Source organism: Athene noctua, chromosome 18 (assembly GCF_965140245.1).
Source record: "Athene noctua chromosome 18, bAthNoc1.hap1.1, whole genome shotgun sequence".
NCBI lineage: Eukaryota > Metazoa > Chordata > Aves > Strigiformes > Strigidae > Athene > Athene noctua.
Genome location: NC_134054.1, coordinates 6,909,054 through 6,936,156, shown reverse-complemented (window position 1 = coordinate 6,936,156; position 27,103 = coordinate 6,909,054). Strand labels below are relative to the sequence as shown.

The following is a 27,103-nucleotide window of genomic DNA, read 5'->3' as shown; positions in this document are numbered from 1 at the left end:
TGCAATGGACACCCAGGCAGGCTGACAAGCAGGAACTTTGCAGGAGCATCAGGCCAGTATATAGCCAGAGGAGGAAAGGATCTGGCTCTTCTGGGAGTCTACATCTTGACAGGGGAGGGGAGGGGATGGGAAGGAGAAAGGCCTGAGCTTTGGGAAGTGGTATCACAAAGCAAGGCAATGGAAGACCATGGCCAGTCAGCCTGGGGTGAAAGACAGGGAGCTTCAAATGAGATAAAGGGATTTGTTTTGTATCTTTGCTGGTCTGCTGGTTAAAGCTGTCATCCCCAATAGCTCCTCCTCCCCCTTTGCCACCTCTTGAGCCAAAGCCAAAAAATCAGACACCAAAAGCAAAGAAGGAGCCACCTGTAGTGAAGCCTTCAGACCCCAAGACACGTCCTGAACCCAGCCGAGAGATCCGCAACATCATCAAAATGTACCAGAGCAGGCCAGCCCCTGAGCCCCAGCCTATCGAGCCTGTCAGGTGAGAGCATGGGATCCAGCCAGCTGGGCAGGAACATGAGTGGGACTATATCCCAGCACTGCCACATGGCTCCACTGTGGCCACAACCCCTCTGCAGCCCCTGTAACTGTGTTCCCCATTTCCTTGCAGAAGAGTGTCCAAGCCATTTTTGAAGAAGAATGACCCCAAAAATGAGGCTCTGGCCAAGCTGGGAATGATGAACCTCCCATCTCCCAAATCAGTGAGTTTTTTGCTCCCCAGTCACCTTAAGAGCTCAGCAGAGAGGGCCTCTATATCCAGGTCCAGCTCCTCTAACGGGTTGGGAGCTACCTGGTAGTACAGTAGCAGCCAGGTGATTTCTTGTAGAGTTACTAGATAGCTGTGAGCTCGTACCATGGTGCTGTCCATCCTAGACTAGGTTCCAGACCGTAAAGTCTGAGTTCCTGAAGAAAAGGCTCTGGAGCAGCAAGTCCTTTGTGGTATGTTTAAGGCTGATTTGGAAGCAAGCAACTCATGTTCCCCACATTTGGCACCAAGGTCTTGGCCCATTAATGTCTTATTCTTTCCTTCCCAATTGGAGGATTCTTTCTCAAATACTTGGTTCTCTGCACCTGGGTTTGGTTGATCTTCATCTGTTTAGATCATGTGTTGATTTAAGGTTCCTGATATCCCTGTTCACACAGATCTCGCTTCCAGGTTTGGACTGCTGCCCTAGGGATGATTTATAACAGTGCTGTCAGGAGAGAGCACAGTAATGCAGAGAATGACTGGGTCAAATGGGTTTGCTGTTTTGCAGCCAACTCCCCTGCCACAAGAGAAGACACCTCCGCCTCTCAAGCCCAAGCCAGGCTCAGCTTCCAGCTCTATCAAGGAGAAGCAGTTGCCTCTCCTGTCCATATTCAGCCCAGAGGGTACCCCACCTTCTGCTCCCCCTCCTCCCCCACCATTAGCTTCACCTCTCCTGCCTGGGAGCCCAGGCTGGCAGGAATCCACCAGGAAGGGTAAGTGCTGGCTTCACCCAAGGGGGATTCGGGAGTGGGGGATGAGGAGGGGACAGGGTCAAAATCAGCCCAGTGGCTTGGGAGAGAAACAGCACATGTTCTGTCATCGTCCAGCTGGCCAAAGTCTGAGTGGACTGTGTGAAATCAGAGATGCTGTCATAGTTCCAGTCTGGCCCAGTGATCAGCATGGTACTTCCCAGCTCTTGCTCTTCTCTTTCTTCCTAGTGCAGCACAGGATGTCAGGCACGAATGATGAAGGAGGGGCTGGGTTTCTCTCAAAAATGCAGCTAAAACCAGAAAGGACCTTTGGACTACAGCTTTATCAAGGTCCTGTCCACAATATGTTTTATTGCTTACCTGTAGTGTAATTACTTTATCAAGGCTGCAATTTAATGGATGAACTTTAGACCAGGGAGGAATGGGAAGCCAGGTGGATTACCTTCTAGAGCCTCTGAAGGGTCCTTAGAGAGAGGCTGAGAAATGAGGGAATGTTTCTCAGAGGGAGAATGAGAGCCTGGGAGACTTTGGGACATTGGCCACATAAAGAGTTTGTGGATACTGTCCACCTAAAAAATGGCATAGCTAATGCTTCTCAGCAGTAGTTTGGAAATGTTATTCAGTCTTATGTTTTACTTCTGAATTTCCATAATTTATTTTATACTTTGCTGCTATTTTGGATATGTACTAAAGTATTTCAAGTTGTTTAAAACACTCATCAGCATCACATTTTATAACATGCAAGGAACAGTCAGCCAAACATTACTGAAGGACTCCATCCTGCAGCAGCTTCCCTGGTATAAAAGAAGTGCCCTGGTTTACTCCCCCTGTCTTTTAAAAAATGTTTCTTGAGAAGTCCCGTGAAAGTAAATCAAAGTAAGTATGTGCTTTTGAATAGAGAGATAGAAACAGCTGAACTGTGGGACCTACTGTATTTTCTGTCTATGAACTCTGAAGTTTTGAAAGTTGGGAGTGCTTAAATGAAGACATTCCTACCTCATAAAGCAATGCCTTCAAACTGAGCCTGTCTTTAATAGATCTCCTGCAGAGAGAAAACCCGGTGCAAGTCCTGGGTGCCTTGTACCAGAACCTTGCTGTCTGCAAGCTCAGGGGAGAACTTTTATCTCATTTTGCAATTTTTAGCAGCCTTTTTATAATGAAATAAAAGTGAAACTTGCATCTTCAACCTTAAGCACAGTGGTAGTATTTTGCCTGGGATGCTGTGTGCTCTTATCTCTGGAGTGTTTCTATTCTGAGCACTTTGTGGCTAATGCAGCAAGTACAAATGCTATCAGAAATGCTGGTACTCACATGTTGACTGTTTTGTCCATGCATTGACATTAGCTGATCACTGACCTTCAGGAGGGTTCCTGACATTAATCTTCAGTCAGGCATGTGGCACTGTCCCCTTTCTCTTAGTAGCTCTCCGGCAGGTGGGAAGGTGACCCTGTAGTCAGCAAATCCCATCTTCACTGCTCTTTCTCCTCACACAGACTCTGCTGTAACAGTAGCAGAAGATGAGGGTATCAAGACTCAGCTGTACAAACTCACTACCAGTGTTAGCTTTTCCTATGCCAACCCTGCCTGGAAAATCTTTCTGCGCAAAGAGGTACAGTTCATTAGCTGATGGCTGGCTATGGGGGGAGGGAACTGGTCCTGCATTTGGTTAAAATCACTTTTTGTGATAAGACACCCTGTATGATATAAGACCATAAAGATAGTTCTGGGAGGAGCTCACATGACACAGGAGTCGGCAGCAGGAGATCATCTCATAGGAGAGCTGGGTCCTACTCTGCCTTACTGACTCTTGTGTCTCGGTTTCCCTACCTGTCCTTTCCTTCCTCTAAAGCACTAAGAAATCTACAAGTAAAGTAAATTTGTTGTTACCTGGTGCTTTCCTGTTAAAATAGTACAAATGTGTTCAAAATCAAGTATTGGAGAGTGCACTGCACTGACCAAGGGTCATCCCATGGTCTCACCAATTTACTTTTGGTCCTTTGCTCCTGGTCCTTCTGTTTACATTCAGTGTCACTTCCCTGCCTGTCCTTGGAGATGAACTCCTCTCTGGCAGTAGGGCATATGGATTACAAAGCATCCCTGGGGAGCTATTTCTGCAACATCTGTAACATCACTATTGGTTTTATCCTCTTCTTGCAGGTGTTTTACCCCAAAGAAAATTTCAGTCATCCTTACTGTCTGAACTTGCTGTGTGAACAGGTATGTACTGGTGTATGACTCAAGGCCTTTTGTCTCTCTGGGGACAAACCACTCTATAATTACATTGCATATGTTACCTTCACTTCTGCATCCCTAGCAGTGTTGGTCTCTTCTCCAGGTCCATCCAGTCAAGCCCTTGTTCACTCCTTTCTGAAACTCAGCCTGTTGAACAGCCTCAGATGCTCCAACACAATCAGATGTGGCCTTTTCAATGGAACCCTCTGTTTCCTTCCTCTGCAGATCATGCGTGACACCTTCTCTGATTCCTGCTTTCGGATCTCCAGGGAGGAGAAGCGCAAGATGAAAGACCTGCTGAGTAAATAACAGCCCCATCATCCCCTCCTCCCTGTGCCAATCCCAGATTTGCCTGAAATGAGAAATTGGCTTCCAAGCCCTTTCAGGCAGGACTTAGGGCAGAGGAGAAACGTTTGTCACTGCAGGAAGAAAGTGCATTTGTGTGTACTGTGTAGTGCTGTGTATGAATGTTTGTTTATTCCAAATGGTCAGAAAATGGCCCTGAAATTTCTCCAAGCCAGAAAAACTTAGTTCTGATATGTTTATTGTGGGGAGGGGAAACAGGCTCAAGGAAGTGATTTTGAGTTATTTCAAAGTCCAATTGTCTGACAGGAACTTCATGGGGAAGACAAAGTAGTAGTAGACTGATGTGTGCAAGCAATGCCGTATCCTTTTGCCTCTGCATGTCGTTTGCTGCACTGTAGTCACTGAGGAGAGCTGGTGGGAATGAGTCCCTGGGCAGAGGGAGGCTTGGCTATCTTTGTCTTACTGAGAAAGTATCTGCTTTGTAACCCTGCTAGTGGAGTTCCGGGTTGGCAATGATGTCCAGTCCATACAGGAGGACGGGATAAAGAAGAGGATTGTACTGGCTGCTCGGGATAATTGGGCTAACTATTTCTCCCGCCTTTTCCCAGTTCATGTGAGTCTTAATCTCTCACCAGACCCTGGGCTTGCTTTAGCTGTGTGGCTCTAGTTCACCTGGGATCTCTTTCTGTCTCCCTGCCAGGCCACATATCACTCATTCTGCTGCTCCTTCTGTACCTTGCTGGGTTTGACCCTGTCAGCCCAGGGTACCTCATGGTACATGTGGTAGTATCTTCTTCCCCTGCTGCATCCTGCCCAGGTGGGATGGAGCCTTTGATGCTCTCTGCTGCCCTTCCCTTACAGGGCGAAAATGGAAGTGATGTCCAGATCCTGGGTGTTTCTCACCGGGGTGTGCGGCTGCTGAAGGTGGTGAAAGCAGCTGGCTATAATCCTGAGCACCTGAAGATTCTTCGCAGTTACAGGTGAGCAAAAGGGCACTGTTGCTGCAGGATAATAACGGTCACTTGCAGGATGCTTTCAGAGTGTTAGGAGGCAAACTGAACAGGTGAGCACAAAAGTCCCTGGTTGTGGTGTGGTCTCTAGTATTGTCCTAGGCCAGTTGTGGCTCATTGATCTTTCTGATGAGTTTGGCCTTTCCGTTTCCTTCCTACCTTGTGCTTTGCTTACAGTAAGTGAGCACTAGGTGCTCCACACATGTCGTCACAAGGGAGGTCCTCAGCGTGGTACAGTCAGTGAAAGCCATGAGATATTACTGTTGTAATCCAGTGCTGGTGAAAGGCCACCCTCTGGAACATGCTGAGGCCTGTCTCCATTCTCAGTCCTTGGAATGAGCTCCCATCCCCATGATCTGCAACCCTACCTCTGGCAGAAGGAGCCTGAGCATGCTGGCTGTATTCTCAGCTTTGCAGATGTGCTCTCAGTGGAAATGAAGGGCAGTGATGCCCTGGAGTTCTCTCTGAAGACAGAGCAGCTCATCCTGCACTCTCCGAAGGCTCCATGCATCAAGGCCATGGTGGAACTCTTCATCCAGGAGCTGAGGCAGGTGAGGGAGCGGCTGTAGTGCAGTAGAGAATTAAGGTGGTTTCCCACATGGACCTGAGAGTGTCTGTGGGTTGATGTGCTCTGAGTCCTTCACATCCTGGGCATGAGATTTGACCTCCCCATTACTTTTTCCCTAGGATACCAACTACGTTGTTGCTCTGCGCAGCTACATCACAGATGACAAGAGCCTTCTTAGCTTCAAGAAGGGTGACCTCATTGAGTTACTGCCCATGCAAGGCGTGGAGCCAGGTGAGGGAGTGTTTGGAGATTGGCAGGAAAGGTGGGGACTAGGTTCAAGAGCCTGCTGGACCCATGGTGCCCAGAAACTCTACGTGCTGCTGTTGAATAAACCAGAGGAAAGCAGATCATTAAGGGCTAGCATAGTCAGTCTTCAGCTCTGCCATTTCCTGACCACAACCCACCTTGTTCCAGCTGCCATAGTTATAAGGGATGTTATCTTAGACTGAAGGAAAGCCTGATCAGTCTGATGCTCTCCTTTGCCAGTAGAATGCCTAACTGCTTGTTTGTCTTGGTAACTGCCATGCCATGCTTCCTGACTCTCCCCTGTTTCTGCAGGCTGGCAGTTTGGCTCCACTGGTGGCCGCTGTGGTATTTTCCCCACCAGCCTGGTGCAATTGGCTGCAGCCCCTGATTACCTCAGCACCAGCATGGACAGACATGGAGGGCTGCAGAAGAGCATGAAAGCTTCCCCAGAGAGCAGGAACACCAGCAGGGAGGCGAGTTGTCCTTGGGGAACTTCTAGAGGATATGGCTGGGTTCTGTGGGAGCTGCCAGGGTGGGTCCATGGCCCTGGTAGTGTCTAACCTCCAAGGCTAGAGGGAAGAAGATGATTGCTTAATCCTTGCAGGTGGAGACACTCAATTATTATCATAGTGGGAGGGGGAGGCACCACACACAGATGAGGCCTTCCCAGGTCTGGCAGGTGAGAATACACACTGCAGCTCCTCAGCTGACTTTTGAGGGTGGGTTTGGTGCCTGTCCTTGCAGAGTTCTGTTCCCAGCCTCACATCAGAACCCAATAGCATCATGTTAGTCTCTGCTGGTGATCATTATACCATGATGGACTTCGCCACAGCCTACTTCCGAGAGGCTCAGTCCATGTGAGTAGGCTGCGGTCCCTCCTGAACAGGCATACACAGAACCTGTAGAGCCTGATTCACACCAAGCCATTTCTGGGGATATTTCTTGGATTGCATGCTCCTTCTTCTCTGTTCAGGCACAGACTGAAGGGAACACCTGCTGAAAAGAAGATTATAGCTGACCTGGTCCAGCACACCAAGGTGAGACCAATATCTCCCCATGGCTACACCCAGAATCCCAGCTCCAGCATCGCCTCTAGTTTTGTCCCCATATAGCAAAAGTGCAGAGGGCAGATCCTTGGCTGCAGCCTCTGGAGACGTGTAGGGGCCCCTACTTTTCAGTGCTGCCTGCGAGATACTGGGCACTCATGTCTTTCGTGAAACTTGCAGCACAGCTCTGTGTGATTTACCTCCCCAGCTTACCTTTGTGTTCTGGCCCTGCAGGTCCCAATCCAGGACTCTTTGCTGCGGTACTCTGACAGTGAGCTGAATGAGCTTGCTACAAAGAACTTCAAGAGTAAGTACCTCCCTAGGACACAAAAATGCAGAGGCTGGAGCAGGGGTGAGTGAGATGGCCTTGGTGGTCAGACGTAGGCATTATGGGGCCCAGAGCAGGGAATGAAACCTGTGAGAGGAGGGCCCCTCCTAAGGCATTTCTGCAGTTAATAATCGTCTGTGTCCATGCTGAAAACATCCAGCAAAATGCTCTTTGCCTCAAGTGCAAAGTGTTCAAGAACACACACTGCCTGGGCTGATGCCCCACCAACTACACATGTCCAGTGCAAGCCTTGTAATAGCCAGTGGAGCAGAAAAGCTTTCAGGACATTTTCTAGTCTACTGCCTGCCCCACGGCAGGATCACCTCTGCTTTGACCTGAATGCTCACCTTCGCTTTGCAGCTCTGATGCGGTTCATGGGAGATCAATCAAAGCTTAAGAACCAGAATGAGATTAACTGCATCTATGAAATTCTTCAGGTTTGTGACCTTCCCCTGGGCAAGGCCCTGAAGTACCAATGGGAGTGAAGGGCCAAGACCTTGGGAAGGGAGAGAGCTGGGAGAGCTATAATGCAACCTCCTACATGAGAAAGGGAGCTGAAACAGAGAGGCTGATTAAAAAACATGGGGGCAAGGGGTTGCACATAAATGGTTTCCCTGGATATCACTGGATGAGAGCACAACCTGACTCTCCTTCTTTAAACCTAGATAACACTAGAGACCAGAGGCTGCAAAGCCCAAGCTTTAAGCCAGATTTGCAGAGCTCTGGAGCTGGGAGAGGAAGGGCACAGACATGACCCAGGGCCTCTCTGATGCTCTTGTTTCTTCTCTGATGCTGTCTTCTCCTCTCTGAATGCAGCTGTGCAAGGAGAAGGAGAATTTGCATGATGAAGTCTACTGCCAGGTCATCAAACAGGTCACCCACAACCCTAACCAGTGAGTACCAGCACTGTTGGCTCCTGTGCATGTACAGCTGCAGGGGAACCGTCTGCTTCGCTGCACGGACACCAGGCCCAGGGCAGAGGCTGTCCCCTAACGATGTGTTGTCCACAGCTGCTCAGATGCTGGTGGTTTTGCTGACCACTCAGGAAATTTAGCTAGTCACTGGGTTTGGCATTTTCACTTCAATGGATGTTTGTCCTTGTATCTCTGGCTGCTGATACAGCTGAGCACCTGTAAACATTCCTGGTAGCTCCCAGTAGTGTGCTGCTCAGAGCCCCAATTTCCTCAACACAGCCCTGGGGAACTGATACAACATTTAGGGACTGGCCTGACCCCACACTGCCCTGCAATGTGGCAGCAGAGTGGCCTTGACTGTTCCCTTTCGTTCTTTGCTGTTTGAATAACTGAATCAGTCCCTCCCTCAGCATAAGAAACCTCTGATCAAGGGCCACCACTTCATTTTCTCCCACCTGCTATAGGTGTTCAGAAGGGCAGAGGCTCACTTTGAGCTGCTTGGAGCAGGAATTGTCTTGTTCCAAGGTGATCACAGTTCTTTCTGTCCCACAGGGAGAGCGTGCTACGTGGCTGGTTGCTCCTAAACTTGCTAACTGGGTACTTTCTCCCTTCTAACATACTGATGCCCTATGCCACCAAGTTTTTGCAGCTAGCCAGCAGTGATCCATCTAGCACCCATCATGGTATGATTGTTTCTGTGTCCTGCAAAATAAATGTCTGCCCCCTTGTTATTAAGGTCCAGTGGTCAAGGAAAGAAGAGAGGATTCAGGCAGGGACATGATCCAATGGGAAAATCTCCCTTATCCTGCTAGGCAGCAGGAATGAATGGGGTACTGGGGGAGCTGAACCTGCAGGCAAGAGCCTGCTTTGTATCTCTAGTCTTTCTGTTTGCAGAGGTCATTTCCCATTACATCTTCACCCAGGCAAGGTGGAATTGTGTCTCTGAGGCTTAGGCCCAGTTTGACAGCTAGACACTTGGGGAAAGGCAGGCTGTGGTCTCCCAGAGTCATCAGCTGCGAGGTATTTGGGGTGGAATCCTGCCAGAGAAAATGGTTCTAGTTCTCCCATCCTATCATTCCTTTGTACTCCTACTGCCCCGGACGCTGTCTGGGGCTGGCCACTCATGATTTGGATGTGTCTTGGCAGAGCAGAAGATGAGGTCAAGTCTCTCTGCTCTCCCAGCAGCAGCCCTGGGTTAAATTCAACACAGCCAGGATGGCCCAACACCGTAGGAGACAGTGCTTAGTCCTCTGTTCGGCTCAGCACATGAAGCTTTTTCCTTTTCCTGCAGATATAGCCAAGATCTGTCAGAGCAACCTGCGGAAAAATTTCATGTATGGGGGCCGTCGCCATCTTCCTTTCCCTGTGGAGATAGAGGCATTGCTGGTATTGAGGGGCAGAGAAGTGGGGATGTTGGGAAAAGGGGGAGGGCAGAGGCTTGCTAGGAGCTGCCATGTGCAGCGCTACAGTGGCGGGTGTGTTCCAAGAGAGGTGTCTGTCAGGGTATTGGGAAGTGCAGTGCCATGGAGTTGGCAGGGGTATGGGCAGGGAGTGGAAGGCAGAGATGAGGAGGAAGAGGGAGAAACAACTGTGGGCTGATGGGATGGATCCACATCTTGCTGCCTAAAGACTGTCCTTTGCAGAAGGGACATGGTGCCCGCCGGCTAGTGATACTGATGCCTGGAGGTGTGGAATACCTCACCAGAATCAAGACATTCACTGTGAGTTTTCTGCTTTGAATTTCTTCATTGATCCAAATTCTGAAGTACACCAGGGAACTCCCATATCTGTCAAAACCTTGGGTTTGGCCTGTGCTTCCCACAGTGCTGTGACAGTTTCCCACTCACTTCCTAGGAATCCCTGTAGCAGTGTACTTCTGCAGGGCCTGCACAACGCTGAGATGCCTCACCCAGCTTGCTTTGTGCAGTGGCCATACTGCTGCCCTCCAGCAGGCCCAGTATGTCTAACTGCTCTGGGGCTGCTCTGGCCTTGCCTGGCCTTGGTATTTACTTGCTTCTTCCCTTGCTTCAGGTGGCCAAGGAGCTCTTGCAGGAGATCTGTGAGCAGATGGGAGCAGGTGACCAGGAAGAGATAGAGGAATTTGTTCTTTTTGCCATCAGGAGTGACAACAATAATCCTGGCAAGTAGAGACTAGCATCTAGCTTCTTAAAGGAGTTTCTCCAACAGGGAGTACCATGGCTACTGTTCTGGATAGTTCCCCCACACTTGCTGGCTCTGGGGAGGTTCCTCTGTACTAGGCTTGTACCTTCTCAGGGGCTGTGTTGCTTGCTCCTGAAAGAGGTGTGTGTGTCTGTGTGGGTCCGTGCCCCTCTGAATGGCTGATGTTTGGTGTCATAAGGGCAGGGTGGGATAGAGGTGTGCAGGAAGGCTCCAGTCCCAGGCCACAGAGCTCAGCCCACTCTCTCAGCACCAAGAGTGATGACCATCTCTCTGTGTAAACATGTAGATAAAATAGTGAGGCCGATAAGATCGGAGGAGTATCTTCATGATTACCTGCTGGAGGACAACTTGGTCACTGTGACTTTACGCAGGCTCATCTGGAGCACACCTCTGCACTTTGAAAACAAAATTTATACTGATGTCCATTATGGACAGGTAAGCAAGGCCAGTGTGAGCACCAGGCACATCCCTAGCAGGGGCAGAGCTGGTGCACAGGCCAATGGGAGTGTCCCACAGGGGCTGGAGAAGGGGGGGCTTTGGCTGATTGCTTGGTACACTGTTTCTGGAAATGACTAATAACTGAAGCTAGGGTGCAAGGCAGGCAGTGCACCTGTAGCCTTAGCCTATGTGCTGTACTGGTCCAGACGTGGCTTGTCTGCCATTCTGCACCCTCTTCCTGAGCCCAGAAAGCCTTTGCTTTCATGTTACCAGCCTGAGCTGGATTTGTCAGCAGCAAGGCAGGATGTGGGTCTCTGAGGCTGGCGCTGCCCAGGCCTGCCTGTACCCTCTGTCAGATTTAACAATGGCCCCTTTGCCGTGCTGTCTCGCAGATGCTGTGGGATTACCTGAATGGGAGGATACTGTTGAGCCGCAGCAAAGAAATGGAGATGCAGGTGGGCATTTTGGCAATGCTGCAGCACTGGGCCAAACCAGAGCAGAACAACTCTGCTCTCTCCAGGTATGTCTGTCCCAGGGTGGGTGTCTATCTCTAATGGCTGTCAGCACCCCAGGGGTTACAGGTAGGTGCCTGAAGATACTCTCTGGATAATGAAGGAATGCACAGTTCTGGAGAACATAAGCTACTAATTAATGTTACTTAGTGATGGACTCCTGCCCATAATCAAGAAAGTTCACCTGTTCACACTCCTTTGTCTCTGATCCACATTTCCTTTCCTGACTCCTCCTGACCAGAGGGTCATGAGGGTGCCAGAGGCATTTCTCTGCTTGTAATACCAAGAAGGAAGTGCATGAGCTTAGAGCTGGGATGAACGCTTCTTTGTTCTTTCTCACAAGTGCCAGAATTTTCAACCGTGCACACCTGAACTCTGTACTGATGTCTAATGGGAATGAAAATGTCCCTGGGTACTGGAAAGTTTCTGTCCTGCAGCCCTGAGCTCTATTTTCACACTCCTTCCTTCCTGTATCCTTATGCATTTTGACTCAGAGTTGAGGTGATGTCTCCATCAGCTCCCCTTACAGCACCAGCAGCAGGGGGTAGCAGTGTAACCCTGCTGGGCATGGGGAACTCTGTGTAGTGCTTTGGACGCACAGGAGCAAGACAGGGTTGGAGTAAGGTGGTGGTCAGCTGAGATTGCCTGTGAAAGAAACACCCCGTGGCTTTACTTCCATGCCACAGTCCTTGTCTGAAGAGCTTCTGTTGTCTCCAGAAAGGAGGGATTTCTCTCAGTGCACTGGTCAGTGGTGCCCAGCCATCTTCTCTGTGGAAAATGGTGATCTCACTGTCTCTGTTTTCTTCCACGTTATCCAATTCAGATACAACCTGTTGTGCTCTTCCCCTCTCCCTCCACCCTTGGCCCCAGCCATGTAATTGAAAACCGTTGCCACATCCCCTCCTTCCACTTATTCCCCTGGTTGATCGTTTGGTTTTTTTTTTCACTGGGCAAGGGGTGAATTAGTATCTGCTTTTGGCACAGGGAAGAGCTGAATGAGTACACGCCAAAGACCCTGCAGTCCTCCATCAGAGTTCAGGCTCTGGAGAGCCATGTCGGCATGCTGCTGAGAACCAGGCAGCCCCTCCAGCCAGCGGATGCAAAAATCCAGTTCATAGGTGAGGAGACATCCAGATCTGCTGGAGTTGTCCATCCTGAGCATGATGGAAGCTGCTCTGAATGAACTTTTGGGACAGTTCCTGAGGCTGGCGAGGATCCTCAGAGCCTGGAATGGGCCATGACATAGAGCTCCCTGGCAGCCTCCCCCTGCAGATTGGCACTTGTTCCCAAGCATGGTGATCACAGTAGAAGTTCCACCTCTTCTGTAAAAGTCTGCAGTAGATTTTCAGAGCTCTGTACAATTTGTGTTTTAATTGATATTCAGGCTGCACATCTATTTTCTGGTCAGAAAAGAACAGGACATGCATTCAAGCTGCTGGGAGTTGAGTATCAGCAGCCTGGGGGCGAGAGAGAAGTTGTCAATCTTACTTTTTAACATAGAAAAGCTTGGGAACACTTGCAGCTTCTGACCATCTCAGGTTGATGCAGTAGATTGCCAGCTGAAAGCTGCTGCCTCAAAGCCACCTTTTGCTTTCTTATAGAGCACATGATGAAATCACCTTTCTTTGGCTACAACATCTACTTTGTAGAGAAAGTCAGCGATGACACAATCCCTATGCCCTGTTTCTTTGGTGTGAATAAAGAGGAGATCATCGTGGTGGATGACACCACCCAGGTATGCCAGACAATTCCTCTCTGGAGTCCAGATCCCTGATGTCTGTCAGATGTTAACTTTGACTTTTAGATCTCGAGCAGGAAGAGACTGTATTTACCTGCATCACAGCCACGCTAACAACAGCCCTAGCCAAAAGCAGGTGACAAGAGTGGTAGAACACCTAGTACTGCCATATGCTCTTTTGTAAGTAAATCCAGTGACCATGCTAACAAGTGCAGATCACATTCCTGGTTGTCCCAATCTTGCAGGACTTGTAGGGACACGCTGTCAGCAAGAACCTGCCCTGTACTCTGTACACACTGCCCTGTGCCCTGGTCCTTGTCTCACCTTTCAACAGGCTCTTGAGGTGAATCCTCCTTGGTGAGAATCAGGTGGTTTTATTTGTAAGGACTGCACCAGAGAGTTTTGTGGCTTTTCTCCTCATACAGGTGGTCTCCTGCATCATTCCACTGAAAGAGCTGCAGAAGATGCGAACCCTGCGGCCTGTCTCTGATGGTGGCCTTCCTGGCATAGAACTGAACTATGGCTCAGCTGCCAGCCCCAAGACTTTGTGGTTTGAACTGTCACAGGTAAGATCTGCCTGGACCGACAGCTTCATCCTGGCAACTCAGAAATTGCCCTCCACTTCCCAGCTGAGCCTCTGCTAAAGAGACAGTACTACTGCTCTCTTCTGTCCCAGAGGTGGATGGGGGCACTGCATTTCCCAGGCCACAAAGTGCAGCTTTGCCCCAGCACGACCTGGTATTTAATGATGGAAAGTGATTTATGGGAATATTTAATTATGAGAAGCAGCCATTGCAGGGGCAGAGGATGACTGATACAGATTTGTGTTTTGACAGGCTAAAGAAATGTATCACACGATTGTTGTCATCCTGGATAAAAAAGAGTTGTACCACCAGAGCCTAAGAGAAGACTGACCAAGTGAAACTGCACTATTTTCCATTCTCTGAGCTCATTCAGTGCTCCATGCCATGTCTTCTGGAGAGGACTCTTCCAAAAGACATCCATGACCTCAGAAAGCTGCTTTCTCAGACTGCCACCGCAGTGTTTGTTCTGGTCTGGACGATCCCCTCCTGACCTGCCATTCAGTCCCCAAGCACTCTTCCTTGAAGCCATGTATGCAGTGGCTAAACCACCCACAAGACACCCTTTCTACACCATTGCTTTTTCAGAGCCTGTCTCAGCACAGAGCAGCTGAACAGATACAAGCAGTTGCCTTCAAGCTATGGAGTGTGGAACTCTTCTTTTTTAAATTACTTAACAAACATGAGCAAAGACTGATACTTGCTAGAAATTTGTACATCACAATGCCCAGCTGAGGCTATGAAATGAGTGCACTGGCTGCTGCTGTCTTCTAGATGCAGCTTTTTCTCTGTTAGTGATATCCAAGAGCCCCTATATCAGGATTTGTGAAGCAGAAGCTTGTAGAAAGCATCTTAATTGCAAAGCAGATCAGTGTTAATATACAGTTAACACATATGCTGGGGCACAGATTGAGCTGCAATGGTAAGAAAGCTTATTGTTAATTAATTTCTTACTGACATATGCATATGTTTCCCTCTACTATAAAGAAGTCAGTCACATCCATGCAGCTGCCACACGTGAACAGTGGCTCCATGCCCATGGAGAAAGTGTATTCAAACAGAACTTGTATTACAGTAGAGGAGTGTCCTGGCTTGTACAAAAATGCTTAATTTATTTATATTGCTACAGCTATCCTACTGAACTGAAAAGTATCTGCACTTTAGGAGATTGCAATAAAATAATCACATAGAGATGTTTTGAAGCTGTGACATGACAGATACTGGTTTATATCTAATATGGGAAGATTGACCTGGAGGTAACTGGCAAAGCCTGAGGAAAAGGTTGTCACTGGTGGCTGGGAAGGGGATGGATCTGAGGGTGCTCATTGCAAGCCATGATGCACAGCCAGTTCTTGCTGGTGAGCTGTCAGCAGCAACTACAGCATCTTCCCTGTCAGGACCTTGCCTTCACATGCTGCTCACTGTGGGCTGTGAGGTCTTAGCTGAAATGTGTTTCACCCTCCCCCTTCAGCAGTGGCCCTGTAAGGCTATGTAAAGCACCACAGCAACATGAAAGAAAGGAATAGAGAAAATAGCTGAAGATTAACTTATCCTTATTTCCCTTTCTCTTCCTCTGAGCTTTTGCTGCCTTACTTAGAAGCCCAACTCATCTGGTTAGAAATGCCCCATATGACAATAAAGCACTTTGTCACACAACCCCCTGACTTAACCAGCCCTTCTGGGAGCTCCCTGCTTTACAAGATAAACAAAGCACTTCTCAGAAGTTCACCCAGGCAGCAGCTGAACTCTATAAACACTGAACTCTGGATAGATAGTAGCCTCACTTAAGTGGTTAATGAAACAGGATTTTTAATGGGAAGGTAAAATAGAAAACAGCAGGCAACAGCTGAAAAATACTTCTATTGCAGAAAAGGCTTTTTGTAAAGCCCTTTGTCCTCTAGTGGGCAGAGGAAGCTAAAGACAGTTACTTTTGAGTTAAACATTTCCAGGTTCTCCTGGTTCTAGCTGGAGCTACAAAGGGGCAGAGGTGGCTGCTGGCACATGCTTCCCATCCATTTCATCCCGCTGGCATTTATTAGCTGTCTGTTCAGATAAGAAATGAGCTTTCATGTCTATGTTCACAATGATGGAGTCTTAGTGTATCTTAGACCAGCCTGTAGGATTGAGTGGTAAGAAAAAGATCCCAGGAAGAGTTCACAGCAGCTACAACACTGTTTTATTGTCAGTTCCGCACATACCCTTCAGTACATTTAAAAACCGTAAAACATCTCTTGAGTATAGCCATCCAAAAGCCTGTTTGATGGCCTCTCAGGCTGTGGATTCCTCCAGCAGCACTAGTGCCTGAGGCCACCAGCCTCCACAGGCATAGAACAAAGGCAGAACCCAACAAAAAGCCAACAGAAAGGACTTGGGCCAGGGAATGGGTTCTTTCAAGCCCACTGATACCCTAAGGCCCAGGTCCTTATATAAATATAGCAGCAGAGACACCACAGTGTCAGCTGGAGGGCCACAGCAGTACCTTAACCAGTCATAACAGCAGCATTGCCCTCTGTATTGTAGACTGTGGGTGAGGCACAGGGAACAAATATGGCTTTAGGGGTTACAAGCAAATGCTGGAAAAGTGTTGGCAACCTTGGTGCCACTACTGGAGAGGTTAATACTGAAAGAACATCACTGCTTAAGTTAAAGGGCAGGCAGAACTAAACAAAAGTAACAAAAAAGTTCAGATTAAAAGAAAAAGAGGAATCTGAGTTTCTTCACCTTCAGAAAGTAAGCACTGCCTGTGTGGTAAAAACAAATCACTCCCCTCCTGCCCTTCAAGGGGAAACATTCCATCCAGGAACTCAACCATCAAGTGGTCATTGGCAGCCCTGAGCAAAGCATGTGAACCTGTAGCATAAGGCTTCTATTGGTAACACTGAAACAAGAACCAAGAGATGGGGAGCGAGCGGAGGAACCCTCTAGGAAGCAAGGTGCCATCCCAAAGCAGAGTCCCAAGCAGAATTCTGACCCTTTCCCAGATTGCTGCAGGGAGCAGAGGCTGGAGATGCTGCAGAACATCGGAGGCAGCAGCCCATAACCTACCCAGCAGATGCAGACTTCACACCTCTTGGCAAGAGGTACCAGGGGGCTTCAGCGCCCTCGTTACTGGAGAAACTCTCCATAAGTTCACAGAAACGGGTTTCCTGGAATTGCGTGTCACTAAGGTCAGAAGTGAGCAAAAATGCAGTAGGAAAAGAAAGCTCATTTCTGCAGTTTCATGAAACTCTCCATGGCTGAGTTCTTCCAGATCCCCTGGTCGCGCTGGAGGAAGGAAGACAGCCAACACGATGCAAGGATCAGCTCTCTGAGCTTTGCAGCTCCTGCCAGTCTGTCTCACTCTCACACCTGACCCTTGTTTTGAAAAACTCCTTGATAAGTCTCTGTGCTTCCTCCTTCACTGCAAGAGAGGAAGCACCACCTTTGAGATGACACTTAAGACATCTTCCCCCTCTAAAGCCATCAATCCATTTAGCACCAAAAGAACCCAAGATTCTTGGTGCTCTCCCCAGCTGCCAACTCACCAGTCTTGCGGGCAGGGTTCTGCTCTTCGGCCAGTAAGTGAGAGAGGTGCCGAGCAAAGCCCTTAAACAGATCCTGCAGAGTTGGGGAAGATAAAGAGCAGAAAGTAGACATCAGTTACCTCACCAGACTGTTTCCACGTCTGTCTTGCCCTCAGCACAGGCTGGCTGTAGCACAACCCATTCACAGATTTAGACTACAGGAGTGTTGCAAACCTGCAAATACACCTGACCCTGCAGTGCTGGAGAAACGCACACACGTGCTGCCTTGCAGAACACACCAAGTGAACTACACCAGAATTGGGCCTGATCTGTTGCCACTCCACAGGGGGCAGTTCTTAAAAATGTGCCAGATTTTGTGTGAAAACATGAACAATCACAAACAAGTGTGGAACCAACATGATCTAAATCACACATAAACCCCTTCCTGGGATAGCTGAATTGCTGCATCTAGAGTCACTAAAACAGCACAACCAAGATGGGACTTGGAAATGAAATGTGGTATCCAGATCATCTTCCCCTTCTCAGAGCCCCTGATCACCAGGGAGATGCCGTCTCCTGCTAAAGAGGGTCATGAGCTGTGCCCTACCTTGGAAGCAAATTTGCCACCCTTGTAGAATGGGGTCAAACATTTGACAACGATGTCTGCTGTGTCTTTGAGGGACATGCCTTTGGTCACCGGCTGTATGGTCTTGCTGCTTCCTTCTTTATCACATTGTGATAAGTTTGGATCAAAAGTCACCTTCTTCTTTGTTGGACCAACACTTTTGCTTTCTGGTTGAGACAGAATAGAAGATTTTGCCACTGTCCGTAGCCGCTTTGTTGCGGGACTTTCCATATCCTGGAGATGGAACAGAAGAAAACCAAACCCACCAATTCCTGTGGCAGCATTACACTTCCAAGCAGCCACTACCTTCTGAGAATGTGCACCATCCTGCAGGCTCTCCCTGTAGTGAATGCCATGCAGGAATCTACGTAACCCGTTTTGCTGCGTAGACATAATAAACTGTTTCTCACACAAAGGGACTTTGAGAAAAACCCTTTAAGACTATTACATTTAGTTACCCCATGCTCTTATTAGGACAGGTAATTGCTAGACCTTGTCCTACACAGAAAAAAAAACTGACAGGAAAAGATTTCCTGGGATGTCTGCTGAGGATACACACCTCAGGAAGAGTCAACCACTTCAGGAGTGCCACACTCCAGTTTGAAAGAGCAAAGAGAAGACTGCACAGTGCAGACAGCTACCAGGCAGTCTCAGAGGCCAAATGCAGAACAAAAGACTAAATGGCAAAGAAGACTGTGAGCATGGTTTGCTTCTGAGTGGTCCTGTGTGTCATTGGTCTGTGGTTGTTCCCTTGGTTTGAGAAAGCAGCTTGCTAATTATAGTTACAGATCGTGAGGGGGTGGAGAGACTCATTCTGGGCAAGTCATCAGCAAAGGTACAGTCACATGTGTTGCAGGGAAGAGGAAACAAAGCAGAGTTGAGGGGAAGCTTTCCACTGCAGCCTGAGGTGCTGGCAGTGTGCAGTGGGCAGCAGGGGAACACCAGGAGTGCAACACAACTACAGTTCTCCCCTCTGCTGTAACTGCAGCCAGGCCCTCCCCAGATAAAGAACTCTTATCGGGTGAGGTTCAGGTCAGGAGTGTCACTCCCAGAGAGAAACCTGGCACAAGACGAGCAGAAGAAAGACAGGAAACCAGCATCCATTAAAGCCTTACCTCATCTGATCCTGGTCGCTTCCCACTCTCACCTTCAACAACGGTTAGCTCAGTTTCTGCGACATTTTCTGCAACACTAGTGGGAACAGCAGAGAGAAGGCTGATTTTAATCATTCCACAGTGAAGGTACTAACACATGCCCTGTCAGTGGCCACAAGACTCTCCATGGTAAAGCAAGAGTCTTCCTCACCACATCTAATACAGATTCTCAAGTACTTTTCCAGGACAAGGCTGGTGGGGCTCTGCAGTTCATTGACAGGGCAACACAGGGAGCAGAGAGGCAGAGATTTTACCTGGATTTTACATCAATTTCTTCCTGAGGGAGTTCAGATTCAGCAGCCTGCTGCGTCTTAAAATCCTCCTCTCTCTCAGTCAGTGTTACTTCTGTCTCTCCCAGTTCTTCATTCTTTGCCTGAGACTGTCCAGTTACATCTCCAGAGACATCTTTGTTTTCCTGAGGTGTTGGTTTCTCTTGACACATGCTTTGAGAAGAAACCTGAGGTAGTATACTTGCAGAACAGCCATCTTCCTTTGCTGAGCTGCAACTTTTGGCTTTAGACCCACCTTTGGGGAGGGAGAAGAATTTGGAAATATCCTGTGATTCTTTTTTAGCTGCTTCTGCGAGCATTTGCTGCTTCTTGCTAGGTTTGGACTTCTTAGTAGGGCTGTCCCAAAGGACAGCTTTTGTGTCTGGCCTGGGTTGCTGTCCTGTCTTTTCAGGAAGGAGTACTTCTACCCCAGCACTCTCACACATTGCTTTGGCTCCTATTTCTTTCTTCTGGAGAGCAGGGTTTCTGGTGTCCAGTTCCAGACTGCAGTTGCTGTTGTCTTGCCCATTTGCATGATCTATTTCTTTTTTGACAGGCCTTACATCGCTCTCCTCCTGGATCTTCAGGAGTTCTGAAGCTGTCTGAAACAAGCTGGATTTCTTTGGAAATCCTGCTCCCACACGCTTGGGTTTGAACTAGGGAGAAAGGGAGAAGAAGAAATTTTGGATATGAGAGCATTAAGGAAGCCTTGAGAACATGTGCAGAACCCTGAGAGGAGCTGAGTTTCTCTATATAATACATCAGTGTGTACAGCCATAAGCTGGGGAAGGCTCCAATACTGACTTATCGTCACAACCATCAATGGAGCATCAGGGAAACGGGTGAGGTTAAAGTCATCGGCCCACAGTAAGGAAACAGACAGCATCCTTGGTTAGGGCAAGATGAGAAAAACTTATTTAATATATGGCCTGCACATAGATTATATTCATTAACAGGAACCAGCATGACTAATTGATCTCACTCCAGAAAGAAAGGACAGACAGGGAGAACAATTATAATAGAAATATACAGCTATGGCTACAGAAAGGACTTAAAATTTTAAAAGCAGATAGACAAAGCACACCATTCCCTCCTTGTCTATCTCATCTGTACTAACTCACCGAGTAAACCTGGGATGCAGGGAGGAAGTCCTCTTCTGCTGAAGACATGGATTTTGTTTCCAAGCTGCTGTTGCCACCAGTTCCAGACCCAAAGACTGAGAACAACTCTCCATGTTTTGAGGCTTTGCTGATTTCTGCTACCTGAAAAGAGAACAGAAATATTCTCTAATGGCCAGAAACCTTTATGCATTCCTACCTTTGTACATACTAAAAGTCATAGCGACAAAACAAATGTCTCCCCTGGAGAGACACCTATCTCAAAAGCAGAAACACCTTTGGAGAGGCTTATGGCAACCAGCTAACTTAAACCAAGGCTCCTCTTTGGGCAGTGACAGCCTGAGGAACTCCCCATTCCCATTACTGCCAGACCTAGAAGATACCTGGTTGAGCCTGCACTGGTATGTGTTTCCAGACCCTGTAAAGCCAACAAAGATGTGAAACAAACCTGATTCTGGGCCCTCCTGGAATCAAAATCAAGAAGAAAGATTTGGAAGATATCCAAAGCAAAGCAGAGCTTCTCCTGCATCTTTTCCACACAAACTCTACCTTATTTTCCCTCGAGCGGAAGCCACACCACGTTCAAGGGAACGACAGCAGACGTATGGCCCTACCTTCTTTAGCACAGCTGCCTTGTATGAGTTAGCCATTTTACTGGTTCGGAAAGCTTCATACTCCAGCTCCACAGCACAGGCATGAGGGTCTGACCTGTAACACAGCCTGGGGTGATTTCTGGCAAGACACGCTTCTATAACTGCAAAGGGAACACTAATGCTTAAGCACCTCACAGCAAGTAATTCACTCCCTCCTGTACAAGAATAAGTGATAACTTGCAATTAAGTCCTAAGGGATGCAGCAGTGAATTGCTGGAGCATAGAAAGGGTGGTGACAGATTAAATTGAAGTTCTCTTGTCGTCGCTCAGTTTGAGAGGTATGCCATCCCCATCTTGTGGGACAGGGAAGAACTGCGACTCCCAGGATCAAGCTGATTCAGCAGAATCAGACACAGGAATCCTCATACCTGATTCTGAACATCACTCCAAGAAGGATGCTGTTAAGTGAAACTACATGCTTGGACCAAACAACTTAAAAAGGCATTCCCCGAGAGTGGTAATGCTGCTCAAGGAAGACTAGGTCCTGTGTTCAGGAACTCCTTTTCTCTCATACCCTTTTCTTCCTGTTGCTAGAACCTTCTGATTGGTGCTCAAAGCTTCTTCCAGCATCTTCAAGCAGTGTTCCCGTCCCTAGGAAACATGGAATACTCAGACATGCTCTACAGAAGTCACAGTGCCCCTTGGACTTCCATCCCCGAAGGAAAAAGAACAGTACAGGCAGAATCTTTGTTGTTCTTTGCAAGTCAAGAAGACTGAATGTTCACCAGCCTTTCTTACCTTCACTGTGAGCTTAGAGATTCTCCTGCTGAAAGCATCCTTCAAGGGACAGTCTGCACCTACCACAGAAAAGCATTTGGAAAAGGTATCACATCAGGGCTGGGGCTGATGGAGAACACCTTCCCTGTCACTGGGAGGGTGCCAGTCCAGTGCTACTTGGCATGCTCCTCCCTGCACAGTCACCCCAAGGACCACTACACTCACCCTTCTTACCTGGAGAAGCTACAAACTCCAGAAGAGCAGGCAGAAGCCAAAGTGAGATTTTTCTCTCTGGATGAGAACATCTACTTTGCCAGTTTATGACTACCAGCTTTCCGAAACCTCCCCATCTCAGGAAACCCTTTTCCAAGTCACCCCAGCTCTTAGGAAACTCAACTCTTTTCCACTCCCCACAGTACCAACCAGGAAAAAAAAAAAAAGAGGCTCAATAGAGTAACACAAACTACCAGGTATTCTTTTAAAATAGCGTAAGAACTGTGTTGCCAGACAGGGCCCCACACAGCACAGTTAGAAACAGCAAAGTTTTTCAGCAGTTTCCTTATAGCCCAGTTGAATACTGCTGCATAATCACTGTAGAAATAGCCTACCAAATCAGGTTAGAGAGTTCTCCTCTCTTGCTTATTTGGGAAAGTTCTTCAGAAAGATGAATTCCATATCTTCACCCCAACCAAAGCTAAGCTCTGATCCATCTCCTCCAGCCAAGCTTTCACAGCCAAAAGCCTAACCTCTGTGCCTAGGGACTGACACCTCCAGTGTTGATGCTACATAAATTGCATGCAGCTGCAAAATACAAGACTTTCTTCTCCGAAAGAAAACCCACGATAAATCAAAGAAGATATTTACTTGGAGGAACAAAATCTTCCTTTTCTGGTTCTTTGCCCTGGAAGAAAACAAAGTTCAGTCAAACATTTCCATTCCTGCAACACACATGCAGGTCTAGAAGCACAAAAGACACATTTTCTACCCCTGCTTCAGGGAAAATTAATGCTGAAGTTACAAAGCTACTGAAAAGGCACCAAAATGGGGGAAAGAAGATAAAGAATGAGAATCAAAGCCAGAAGTTCACCTTTGCTATAGGAATACGCAAGAGAAGCTGAACTGGGAAATCTGTTTTTACTAATCTCAGAGGTATTAAAGACAACGCAATCCTTTTGATTAGCATGCAGAGAAATCAGTACATGAATAAGCTGCGTTTCTTCACACTATAGGACTGTGTGGAGAACACAGCAAAAGCAGAGGTACACGAAGTAACAGAACAAGCAACAGCAAGATGCAATAATTTACTGTCATTAGTGCCAGGAAGTCTTTATGCCTGTAAGACAAGCCCACAGCAAACAATCTGTGAATCTCTCACAAGGGGATACAAACTCACTTTGCGCAGACTCATCTGCTTTTTGTAGAAGTTGTTCCACTCCCGTTTCCGACTCTCTTCATTGGCTTCATCCCCATTCCCACTGCTTTCTTCATCATACCTGGATAAGGCAGGGACACAAGAGGAACAAACATTTCTGTAGCTGCAGCATTAACTGGGGAAGAGGCTTTGGAAAGCCTAAGTCATCCCAGTATTTACAAAATATGATGTATTTCACATCCTTTCTGAACAATCAGCTTTTGGTTTCACTACCATCCCACAACCTGGACATGAGTGAGTGTCCTCCAAAAATTCATGGGATTCGTTAAGCCCATGAACTAGTAAGCAGTAACATGAACTAGTAGCCCATAACTAGTGCTCTGAGAATGGAGGGCTCCATTTGAGAAGCTCTGCCAGACTGTCCCATGGGATTGAGGGGTCACTGCCTCGTGTCATGTACCCCATGTGTCAGTCACTACTGCCCTTGGAGCAGGGATGGCAGAAGGGGCAAAGCACCCATTCCTCAGCCTCAGCTGTTCACAGACAGTTGTATCAAATTAAATCCCCATCACTAATACACCAAAATGCAGCAGCTGATTCTTGCCAGATGTAGCCCAAGAATTTACTGCCTTCCACAGCTGTCACAGCTAAAACTTACAGGTATCACAAATCAGAGCTTTAAGGCTGCTGACTGTTACAACTTCCAAGGCAAAGCTACAGTCAAGTCATGGACAGGCTCAATGAATCAAGTGGCAAACAGTGTGCTGTACAACAGCACTGGCCATGTCTTCTCAGGTCCTGAGATCAAACACGGGCTTAGGTCACAAGTACACCAGTTTCCTCTGACTCAGCTGGACTTGCCTGAAGAACAAAGCTCCCAGTCGCAAGCTGTTTAAGGTAAAGCAGAGGGGCTAGGCCAGCCCACAGCGCTGCACGTCCTGGCAGAGCTTCACGGGCAGCACAGGCAGTGAAACTTTGCATCCTGACAGCACTGCACAGTCACTGCAACTCAGCCAGAGAACGGGAGGAAGAGAAGCTGCCATCTCCACACTGCCCAGCATTTTACAGAATGAATCATGTTTCCCACTGCACATCTTCCTTTTGCTGTCAGACTGATAAGGAACTAAAATTTAACAATCTGCAGAAGCAGCTGACGGTGGCACTCCATTACATCCTCTGTGATGACTAAGTCCTGTCATTGCCCTCAGCTCACTGGCCCACAGACAGCTGTACCAAGTCAGGAATGAACTCTGGACCATGTCATACTTTGCTGTCATGTTGCTCTCAATTTAAGCATTTTTGATCCTTGTGACTGTGAATGGGCTGAGCCCACTTACTGCTTTCAAAAAATTTCAGGCTAGTTTCCTGAACCAATTACATTCTGCAGGGCAATTCTTAGGTCAGCTGAAACAGCTTTTGGCTCTCTGGAACATGAATGTGATTGAGGTTGCCAAAGTGTGTGGAAAATGAAATTCCAGCTCCTGCTGCCAGGAAGTTACAGGAAAATACCACCACACAGAAACATGTGCTGCAAATAGGAGTGGCTGGGCCTGCAGCTGGGAGATGCTCTCTTCTCTCTGATGGTTCCTATCAGCTGAGTTTGAGCTACTGAGTACAGACCTGCTAAAACCTCCGCAACCTCTCCTGCCGCCTTCATACAGCTCTGGGTCATAGCTATCCCAGGAGGAGCCTGTGGGCCCAATGCAGGTTTTGCTCCAGCTGTTGCTACAGCGCTCCAGTGACTCCAGTTGTCTCTTCACTGCTCCTGGGTTCTTGCAGTAATCACAGCACTTGTTACAAGGTGGGGTGACATCCCCAAAGTACTTGGCTATGGCAGCATGTCGACATCTAGAAAACAAAAGGGAAAACGATCTGGTAATTATTTTTATTGACAAGAACTTCACCCTCCAGATGCAAGGTGTCTTTTGATAAGGACTTGAGTCTTTTTTTGCAGAGAATGCCCATTCCAACAGGAATCACAGGGATTAAGCCCTGGAGCAGTTCTCTTCCTGGCACCTTGTTTAAGGTCTCTGCCTTCACTACCCCACATGCAAAACAAACAGTGGTCTCAATCTCTTCTGCTAAATGCTTTCAGATCTCCAAGATATGCAAAAGGCATGGTGCATGAAATAGGCAGTTATTAATTCCGCATCATTCGCCAAATATATTCCATTTCCAATCAGTATGGCCCTAGGATACATATGTAAAGAGGTCCTGTTGATCCCTACACCTCAGAGTTCAGAGTATGACTGTATATCTCACATTGGAGAGCTTCTAGTTTTATTGTTTGTGGTTTAAAGGTGAAGAAATCTACATTTGAAGGAACAGGAATGTAAATTAAATCACAGAAATAGAGTCCAGACTGAAGTCACAAGGGAGCACTACTCAGATAATACAGTCTGGGTCTCGATCTGCTAACACAGGCTTCAGATCAGCAGCCAAAGTTCGGGTAGAGTCCTACATCCATGAAAACCAGACCATCTGTTCATACAGTATTGCACAACCCGTTCTACCAGCCTTAGCAAACTAGCCATGTGAAGATGATTAGATTCTTCCAGGAATCTTCAAAAGATTTCTGGCAGACACCAGGGCTTTTGGGTATGTAAAAAAGAGTTTGGTGACAGAGATATGTATGTTCATTAGCAAGAAAGGCAGGAAATAATTTATTTTCGAGAACACTCCCTAATTTACACCAGTGAAGACACTGATTTCACTAGATAAAGAACCACCAGGCGGTTACTTTATTTCTTTTTTAAGAAAGCAGGCAAAATTTAGGGGAGCTTTATAAAACCTGGGTTTCTCAGCAGCAGCAGCCAGTTGTCTCAACCAAAATACTGATCCTAGATACACAGACACACTTACATCATCAGGCATTTAGAGATCAAATCCTGCAGCCAAGCAGCAACAAGAGTTATTTTAGAAAAGAATTATTTTACCGCAAGGAAGAACAAAGTGGAGATTTTTCTTCTCTGCCAAGGAGTGCCCTAGTTGGCTTACCAACTTCATCCGCAGAAAGTGGGTCAACAGAGGAGAAAATTAAGAGAGTGAAAACTTTTTTTATTCTTATTATAAACCCTTTAAGGCATGTCTGAACTTGCCAGAGATCTAACAAACACAGTTTGCTTCTTGTGTGCATGCGTGTATGTGTTTGGGGGGAATATAACTGCATGTCTACCAAAGCATCACAAACAAACCCTGCCAGGGTCTACGGCGGCAGCTGGCTCACTCATTCCCACGGCCTGGGAGGTTAATTTGCCAAGCCGAAGAGCGAGTGAGGCAGCAAAGCAGCAGGTTACAGATTACTGTCGCCATAGCAATGAAATGGGTGTGCTGAAGCGAGAAGGGCCTGGCGCTGCTCAGGTAAGGCGGGCTGCAGCAGCCTGGGGTTGCACTGGACGGTGTCGGGCACTGAAAGCTTAGAGGGCTACTACAAAGCTGGCTTTATATCCCCCCGCGGAGCCGCACTGACTCGCTCTCCTCTTGCACTCAAAGAGCTCCTTTCACATGGTGGGGAAGGGTGGGGGGACCAGGATGGGGACAACACATTCGATCCTCTTGTCCTGCCTTTCCAAAAGGACTGCTGGTGCTGCCTGTCCTGCCAATGCAACGTGACTATAGAAATGTCAGCGAGCTGCTAGTCAGCTTTTTGTCTCCCCAAAAGAAAACAGGCAGGCATTCTCATTAGTCCATGTCTCTTTCTCTCGCACGCACTGATCTGTATTAGAGTTAACCGAGGCATACAGTAATGGTCAGGCCCTCTCCTCACTCCTACAGCCTGCTCAGCAGTCTTATGCTGGGGAGGGACATCCACACATACCTCTGTCCCTTAATGCAAACAAGAGAGATGCCCCAAGGGAAGGCTTTGCCGGAAGCAGAGATCAGCTCTGAAGTCACTGGAATTTGGAGTTCTAGTTTATAACCCATCAGGCTCATAAAGCCAAGCCCTTTCCATCCAGCCTCCTGCAACTGCCTGCATCTTCCTGCAGAATTACCCAAATCGGGGCCACAGCCCCACTTTAGCCAACGGTGCTCATGAGTTGGGTCATAACGGAAATTCAGTTGCAGAACTAAGATTACCGTCCTGTAAGTCAAGTCAGAAGGCCAAAACCAGAGTTACCAACAGGGATGCTGGGG

General features: G+C 47.8%; 2 protein-coding genes across 5 annotated transcripts in view; one reads left to right on the top strand and one right to left on the bottom strand.

Moving 5' to 3' along the window:
- MYO15B (myosin XVB) overlaps positions 1 to 14,727 on the top strand; it is a 28,121-nt gene extending 13,394 nt beyond the window's left edge. Inside the window, exons 19-44 of the mRNA XM_074921866.1 lie at positions 292 to 481; positions 611 to 701; positions 1,257 to 1,461; positions 2,952 to 3,067; positions 3,616 to 3,675; positions 3,916 to 3,991; positions 4,491 to 4,609; positions 4,858 to 4,976; positions 5,416 to 5,557; positions 5,694 to 5,805; positions 6,133 to 6,293; positions 6,565 to 6,677; positions 6,794 to 6,857; positions 7,101 to 7,173; positions 7,555 to 7,631; positions 8,011 to 8,087; positions 8,661 to 8,791; positions 9,400 to 9,494; positions 9,752 to 9,829; positions 10,140 to 10,248; positions 10,576 to 10,724; positions 11,120 to 11,247; positions 12,224 to 12,357; positions 12,841 to 12,974; positions 13,403 to 13,543; positions 13,814 to 14,727. Coding sequence (XP_074777967.1) covers positions 292 to 481; positions 611 to 701; positions 1,257 to 1,461; positions 2,952 to 3,067; positions 3,616 to 3,675; positions 3,916 to 3,991; positions 4,491 to 4,609; positions 4,858 to 4,976; positions 5,416 to 5,557; positions 5,694 to 5,805; positions 6,133 to 6,293; positions 6,565 to 6,677; positions 6,794 to 6,857; positions 7,101 to 7,173; positions 7,555 to 7,631; positions 8,011 to 8,087; positions 8,661 to 8,791; positions 9,400 to 9,494; positions 9,752 to 9,829; positions 10,140 to 10,248; positions 10,576 to 10,724; positions 11,120 to 11,247; positions 12,224 to 12,357; positions 12,841 to 12,974; positions 13,403 to 13,543; positions 13,814 to 13,891 — 2,972 coding nt within the window. The 3' untranslated portion in view covers positions 13,892 to 14,727. The remainder of the gene's footprint in view (positions 1 to 291; positions 482 to 610; positions 702 to 1,256; positions 1,462 to 2,951; positions 3,068 to 3,615; positions 3,676 to 3,915; positions 3,992 to 4,490; positions 4,610 to 4,857; positions 4,977 to 5,415; positions 5,558 to 5,693; positions 5,806 to 6,132; positions 6,294 to 6,564; positions 6,678 to 6,793; positions 6,858 to 7,100; positions 7,174 to 7,554; positions 7,632 to 8,010; positions 8,088 to 8,660; positions 8,792 to 9,399; positions 9,495 to 9,751; positions 9,830 to 10,139; positions 10,249 to 10,575; positions 10,725 to 11,119; positions 11,248 to 12,223; positions 12,358 to 12,840; positions 12,975 to 13,402; positions 13,544 to 13,813) is intronic.
- A 1,025-nt stretch (positions 14,728 to 15,752) lies between these two features.
- RECQL5 (RecQ like helicase 5) overlaps positions 15,753 to 27,103 on the bottom strand; it is a 38,996-nt gene continuing 27,645 nt past the window's right edge. For 2 of the 4 annotated variants that reach the window (XM_074921647.1, XM_074921650.1), the window contains 12 exons: positions 24,590 to 24,817; positions 22,991 to 23,090; positions 22,462 to 22,498; positions 21,619 to 21,677; positions 21,395 to 21,471; positions 20,842 to 20,935; positions 20,231 to 20,371; positions 19,095 to 19,765; positions 18,802 to 18,877; positions 17,669 to 17,920; positions 17,083 to 17,155; positions 15,753 to 16,958 (listed from right to left, as the gene is read on the bottom strand). In XM_074921647.1, the coding sequence (XP_074777748.1) occupies positions 16,858 to 16,958; positions 17,083 to 17,155; positions 17,669 to 17,920; positions 18,802 to 18,877; positions 19,095 to 19,765; positions 20,231 to 20,371; positions 20,842 to 20,935; positions 21,395 to 21,471; positions 21,619 to 21,677; positions 22,462 to 22,498; positions 22,991 to 23,090; positions 24,590 to 24,817 (1,909 nt within the window). In that variant the 3' untranslated portion in view covers positions 15,753 to 16,857. Of the gene's footprint in view, positions 16,959 to 17,082; positions 17,156 to 17,668; positions 17,921 to 18,801; positions 18,878 to 19,094; positions 19,766 to 20,230; positions 20,372 to 20,841; positions 20,936 to 21,394; positions 21,472 to 21,618; positions 21,678 to 22,461; positions 22,499 to 22,990; positions 23,091 to 24,589; positions 24,818 to 27,103 lie in introns of those variants that run through there. The other 2 variants (XM_074921648.1, XM_074921651.1) reach the window with 2 other exon arrangements.